At 41.9% G+C, this 7223-nt stretch overlaps 1 protein-coding gene across 1 annotated transcript in view; it reads left to right on the top strand.

Annotated features, from left to right (window-relative positions):
* LOC107099397 (lysyl oxidase homolog 2B-like) overlaps window positions 1-4141 on the top strand; it is a 22628-nt gene extending 18487 nt beyond the window's left edge. The window contains exon 4 of the mRNA XM_015397492.1: window positions 4102-4141. Coding sequence (XP_015252978.1) covers window positions 4102-4141 — 40 coding nt within the window. The remainder of the gene's footprint in view (window positions 1-4101) is intronic.
* The last annotated feature ends 3082 nt before the right edge of the window (window positions 4142-7223 follow it).

Raw genomic sequence — 7223 nt, 5'->3', positions numbered from 1 at the left:
AGGCTGATGACGTGTCACGAGAACACGAGAACGCTCAAGAACGCATATTGAGAAACGCCGTAAGACATCAGATTAGCATACACGTATGCTAGTCCCGTTTATAGCTTTAGTTTATCAACGTTTATACCTTTAGTTTTGTACGAAGAATACACTTAAAACTATATCAAGTCTCCCTTTAGTCATGTACAAAAAAAACTACTTAAAACACCAAAAAGTAGGTAATAAAATTTTTTTTATATACATGATTAAAGGGATATACGCCAGTTGAGGTAGTTTAAAGTGTATTTTTCATACAAAACTAAAGGGATAAACGGGTCCTGACTATGGGTATGCTGGTCTGTCAGAACAGCGGCTTCTTTATTTTGTTCTTATTCTGTTTACCTGAAGGCGGCATCATTGTCTCCAGGTGGATCAGGTACGCTTCAAGAAATAAGAACATGTCATTTTTACAGAGTAGGGCTTAGTGAGACCTATTCCTAGAAGTTCCCATTAATATGCACTTTTAATGCTCCATAAAATTCCCTTCCTTTCCTCTTGTCACACTCATACTTTTAGGGCTCCAGCCTAATTTATTAGCATGGTGTCATCAGCACAGAGGAAGAGGCTTTTAGGATCTGAGCTGCTTTCATGTAAAGATGTTGGTCTTTATAGTCGCTCCAACTGTACAGCTTTAAACTCTTGCTGATGTGGCCAATGGCTGATAACTGCTCATGTGTGAAACAGATCGATTCCCAGTGTTGCTGCTTTTGAAGGAGACTGTGGGATTTCCCGTTTTTAATTCTTTCTGAAGTTCTTCTGTTCTGCTGTGTTGCACCATTTATGTGACAATCTATTTTTATCCCATTTTCCTTCATCTATTTTTTGTTTCGGCAACATTTAAAGGATGAATATTTACTGAGAAGTCCACATGTTCATTTTTTAAAATCGTGATTGGTTTGAGGGATTGCTGAAGAGTCAATAATTTGATAAAATGGACATCCCACCGTCTCTACCTGCTCATCCATGAGGAGTGAATCCTGCAGAGGCAATGAGTCGATGCAATCCGCTTGATTGATCTGGAAAGTGACCTGGAATGACCCATACTATGTTTGGAATGAAAAAAAGGAACCGATTCAAAATGAATATTGATATAATGGGCTTTAGACGGAACAATGTTGAATTGAATCTGTGTGATTAACATCATAATGGACTGAAATACCTCATGTAAGGGAATTGTTGTTTTCTTTTTATTTGAATTGATGCAGCATCATATTTTTCCTACTGGATGGAGTCTCTGTCTTAGACCTAATCCCTGACAACGGGTGAGTTAGATTTCAGCGGCTGCTTCTTCCAAGGATGAGGTTTACGTGGACTGCGTCCTTCGAGGTCTGTGAAAATAGTTTGCATTCCATTTCACATGGAACTATACATTTTTTATATTAAACTGCACTTCCAATATTCACCACTGTTAGGCGCAACTTCCCTTTTTCCTCTGACCACGGAGCAGCCGGCTTGCTTGGACTCGCAATGAATCATGGGATACCCAGGGTTACGTAGGAAACACCAGACCTGTCCTTCAAAACAGGCAAAAAGAAGGCTGCATTTGTCGGCTGCATAATGAGGAGTCTTCCAATCCAAAAAGGCCTCAGCGCCACGCTATGACGTAATCGGCCGACGAATCTGGACTTTGGAGGACGCAGCTGCTGGATTCTAAATCAGCATATGTGTCATGATTCTGCCATTTGTGGACTTTTTGGTTCTGTTTAAGTTTCTTTTTGAGTTTTCAGTTACATTTTGATTTCTGTCATTCTGTGTTTTCTGGTTATATTTAAGCAGTACCCCTTTGTGTCAGTATCCTTTCCTCTAAGCTCCTTCTAGTTACTTCTTTGCACACCTGCTCCCTATTAGCTAATTAGTCCTCCCATTGTTTCTGCCTCCCATATATACACTCACCGGCCACTTTATTAGGTACCCCATGCTAGTAACGGGTTGGACCCCCTTTTGCCTTCAGAATTGCCTCAATTATTGGTGGCATAGATTCAACAAGGTGCTGGAAGCATTCCTCAGGGAGTTTGGTCCATATTGACATGATGACATCACACAGTTGCCGCAGATTTGTCGGCTGCACATCCATGATGCGAATCTCCCGTTCCACCACATCCCAAAGATGCTCTATTGGATTGAGATCTGGTGAGTGGAGGCCATTTGAGTACAGTGAACTCATTGTCATGTTCAAGAAACCAGTCTGAGATGATTCCAGCTTTATGACATGGCGCATTATCCTGCTGAAAGTAGCCATCAGAAGTTGGGTACATTGTGGTCATAAAGGGATGGACATGGTCAGCAACAATACTCAGGTAGGCTGTGGCGTTGCAACGATGCTCAATTGGTTCCAAGGGGCCCAAAGAGTGCCAAGAAAATATTCCCCACACCATGACACCACCACCACCAGCCTGAACCGTTGATACAAGGCAGGATGGATCCATGCTTTCATGTTGTAGACGCCAAATTCTGACCCTACCATCCGAATGTCGCAGCAGAAATCGAGACTCATCAGACCAGGCAACGTTTTTCCAATCTTCTATTGTCCAATTTCCATGAGCTTGTGCAAATTGTAGCCTCAGTTTCCTGTTCTTAGCTGAAAGGAGTGGCACCCGGTGTGGTCTTCTGCTGCTGTAGCCCATCTGCCTCAAAGTTCCACGTACTGTGCGTTCAGAGATGCTCTTCTGCCCACCTTGGTTGTAACGGGTGGTTATTTGAGTCACTGTTGCCCTTCTATCAGCTCCAACCAGTCTGGCCATTCTCCTCTGACTGGAGAACTGCCGCTCACTGGATGTTTTTTCTTTTTCGGACCATTCTCTGTAAACCCTAGAGATGGTTGTGCGTGAAATTCCCAGTAGATCAGCAGTTTCTGAAATACTCAGACCAGCCCTTCTGGCACCAACAATCATGCCACGTTCAAAGTCACTCAAATCACCTTTCTTCCCCATACTGATGCTCGGTTTGAACTGCAGGAGATTGTCTTGACCATGTCTACATGCCTAAATGGACTGAGTTGCCGCCATGTGATTGGCTGCTTAGAAATTAAGTGTTAACGAGCAGTTGGACGGGTGTACCTAATAAAGTGGCCGGTGAGTGTACACCTCCTGTTGCGTTTCTCATTGCAGGATCCTCGTCTTTCTTTAGGTTTATTCCTCCCTAGTGTCTCCTAGTTTCTTGGTTCTAGAGTTTTCTTGTCGATCAGTTCCAAACTATGGATTCTAGATTTTGAATTCTTCATTAAATTTAGCAAGAAATCATCTCTGCCTCTTCTACTCTGCATTTCGGTCCACTGCAACATTCACAAACACTGACAAAAAGATGATGGTGCAAAAATATTAAACATAGCAGAACGTGATAAAATTATCCTACTGACGGTCAATAAGAAACTGAGAGAAATGCATTATATATGAGTCTTTCTGTGTCACAGAGTTCCATTTGGCACATCTTCATCTCCATGGTTATGCAGATTTTCTTACACAGTAAGGTTCTTAGCTCCCCTTTGCTAAGGGAAGTTTTTTCTGCTCAGGCGTCTTGTTTGCTCTCAGGGCAAAACAGGATTGTAGTTTAAAAATGAAATCATGATTAGAGGTCTTCGGCTGTCTGTGGTCATTTACTACATGCTTTCGCTCTAATGCCGTGCTGAATCACTTCATTTCCATTTAGTCATTGTGTCTGTACTTTATGCTCTGCTTTGGCTTACGCGTCCCAGTGCTGTGAAACATCTGTTCACAGTTTGTTAAGAAAGCGGCTTTTTTAATGGCTCTTAAAGAAGCTCTTAAGATGGGGTTAGTGTTTGGTTTGAAGCAATGTTCCCAACACTCTGTAAATATGTGCAAAGACGCATTATCCTGGAAAGACTTTGCACCTGCTCACTCGGTTTATGAAAAAAATTTGTGTTTTATTTTTTAAGTAAAGACTCCATATAACTGATATGAAGTCATATTCCTCACTACCGACAAACCCAGTGCAGTGGGATGATGGTGTAGGTGGGATCGTTTTTGTCATTCTCAGAAACAGACATTGGAACCATATGTTACTAAGCCCTGTTTTTGTCTGTGTTCTTTTTTCACGTTCCTGCAGGCGATCAAATGCTCCTCACAAGTGCAACAAGCTGATTTAGGCGTTAGCTACAAATGTCTCTAAGCAAGACAGGAACCAAACAGTTGGTTAGAGTAAGAAAACTTCTGTTTTGAGGGCAGGTTGGGGTCAGGTGGAAATTCACAGAATAAAACCATTTCTCTCCTCATATATGCTTGCCTCTGTATTGCATTAGCAAAGTAGTTTTCCCAAAAATGCAGGAGAACCTCTGAGCTACTGTCTGCACAGTCTGAGGTGATGAATCCCTTGATTATTTGCAGATGTTTTTCTTCTCCTGTTGGTGACACATTTGCCTGGATCTCCCCAGTTTGGAACAGCTACACATAAAACAGCTCGACCGAACCCTTAAGGCTGAAACAACACGAGATTAGCTGCACCTTGAAAGGCTTTGACTGATTCCCAAAGGGGATATGCTGGATGGAAGAGGGACACGGTGGTTGGGGACCACTGATCTATTTACTCTAACAGTCATGTTTTTAGCCTGTGGGAGGAAGCCGGAGTATCCAGAAAGAACCCATGCGTGCTTAAGGATAACATGCAAACTCCATGCTGAAAGACCCTGGGCCAGGTATTGAACCAAGAACCTTCTTGCTGTGCTACCCACTGCTCTACTGAGCAGCCTTATCAAGTTTTTCATGTTTCAGAACATGAAAAACTTGATAACTTGCTAACAAATATAGTTAGACATATATTTGAATATCCATGCTGTCTAAATTAAAGGTGTAGAGGACAAAATTCTTTCTAGTTTGAATTGTGAGGAGAACAATTTAATCATTGTCATTACTTATATAATTGGCATTACTGCATAAAATTCATATTTAAATCTACTAATATCTACATTAAACTGATTAGTTATGATTAAAGTAGTTATTTATCTCTAATTTCACTGAAGACTCTTAGATGAATTGCAAAGACTTAATTTTCTCTTTACCCCATAAGGCAAAGTCTAGCTCTGAAAAGAGCATCAATTTTGTATCTTTTTATGTTAGTATACTGATGTGCATAATTAAACGCTGTGTTTCTGTTGTCAAGTAACTGTTAATATATGAAAAATTTAAATGTGAAATAAGTTAGAACAAATCGCCTTGGAGTAAAACTGCTGCCACCGTCTGGATTAGAGGGAAAACTGTTAGGGGTGGCAACAAGGGTGGCTGGCCCCCCATCTAGCTCCGCCCCTGCGTGTTGGACGCCTTCCCTCCTCTTTGTCCTTTCTTTCTCTTCCTTTTTGACTTTGGGGCACTGCATTCTTCAGCAGTGGACATTTTTACTGCATTGCTGCTTATTTATATGTTTTCTTCTAAATTTGTTTGATTTTTTATCACTGTGTCAAATGATGCGCACGTTGCATTTAAGGCCCGGTATGAGCAAACTGCCGGTGACAGACTGGAGGGATCTGATGCCAAATGCAGGACCTAAGGACCAAACCATTTAATGCAATTTCACGGGGGGAGAAATGCAGGGCTCATGAATTATCTTTGTGAGAACAAAGAAAATTTATTTCACTGCTGGAGTTTCTTTTTATATTTGAAAAATATAGTGGGAAGAATCGTTTTCTTCTTTTTGGGCCCCCCTCAGTCAAGGGCCCTTGGAGTCTTCCTAACTCACTTTTGATAATGAGCAAAAGATTATCTTGTAAAATACTTTTTAAATACATAATATGTAGCAGGATCTCCGGTTTATCTTGTTGAATCTGTATTGAATTAAACTTATCTCATTTAATCCTTCCTTTTAATCTGCGCCGCTGAAACAAGAAACACATGTTGGTAATGCTTGTTTTTCCAAGTCAGATTAGCTGTTTTCTTTTCCCCGGGAACTTGCTGCTAATCTAAACAGGAAGGTCATCAAGTCACATAAAGAGGAATGTAATGGGAGGAGCATGAAAGGAGGCTGAGGTGGCACCCGAAGGGGCAGCAGGAAGACAACATCTGTGAAGGAAATACTGGAGGGATCTTTATCATTTACTGTTTATTCAGGAAATAGTTCCAGGAACCATCATTTAAAATAAGGTCAGACTTTATGAAGTTTCACTAGAATCTAGAGCTATTTGCACCAGACTAGAGTGCTTAGTGTGGTGACTTATAGCAAAGGACAGAACAGCTGATGATGTTTTCTGTCTGGGAACATGTGATCTTCCCTGGAGGAACATGAAATTATGGAGAGCCTCCCCTCTCATTACTCCATGTCAGGGTTTTTTGGGATTTCATGTGAAACGTCTCCACTGAAGCTGACAGATTTACTCTACAGTTTAGATGTTTTCATGACCAATTGTCATTTTAAAGTCCTTCAGAAGTCTGAAAGCTGAAATGTTTAGTCCTACAGGCCCAGTGAGGCTTAAGGAAACTCACTGATCCTCATCCTGGGACACCTCAGGGTCATGTTCTCAGCCCTCACCTCTTTGCCCTCTTCACACATGACTGCTCTGCTCTACAGAACTAACATGGCTGTAAAGTTTGCTGATGACACCTCTGTGGTGGGCCTCATATCTAATAAAGATCCACTGCAGAGAAAAGGTCCACCATCTGACACAGTGGTTCTCCTGGAAAAACCTCATCCTGGAGGTCTAATGAGGTCAATGTGACTACATGAGGGCCAAGGAGACTGAGGGCATGAAAGGGGGAGTGGTTGAACAGTGGGAAGTTCCTAGACATTCTGTTGACCTCTAGTAGTTTGAGAGGACCACCCACCTGGTGAAGATGTCCTAACAACAGCTCCTCTTCCTCAGCAAGCTGAAACAGACTATGGGATTCTTTAAAGGGTCCCAACTAACAGCATCCTGTGTCTCATTGTGACAGAGAGGTATGGTGGGGGATGGTGGGATACCGTCTGCATGATCTGGACCTGCTTCATGCCAGAAAAAGTCCAGAAAAAGACATATTGCCACAGGTCCAACCCACCCACACTGTCTGCCCAACTTCCATCAAACACAAAGTGAGTCAGGAACAGTTTCAAACCAGTGAAGTTGAATCAGTTCAAAGGTCATGGCAACAAATGGACCTGATATAAAGGAATGCTTAGCTTAGGCTAATGGTGAATACAGCTAAGGTCATCAGCCATCACCCGAGCTGAACCTCCTTTCGTTTCAGTTAAAGGAAGAGTCCGGTCAG

Source organism: Cyprinodon variegatus, unplaced genomic scaffold, assembly GCF_000732505.1.
Source record: "Cyprinodon variegatus isolate N-32 unplaced genomic scaffold, C_variegatus-1.0 Scaffold866, whole genome shotgun sequence".
Lineage (NCBI taxonomy): Eukaryota > Metazoa > Chordata > Actinopteri > Cyprinodontiformes > Cyprinodontidae > Cyprinodon > Cyprinodon variegatus.
This window is presented reverse-complemented; position numbering and strand designations above follow the sequence as displayed.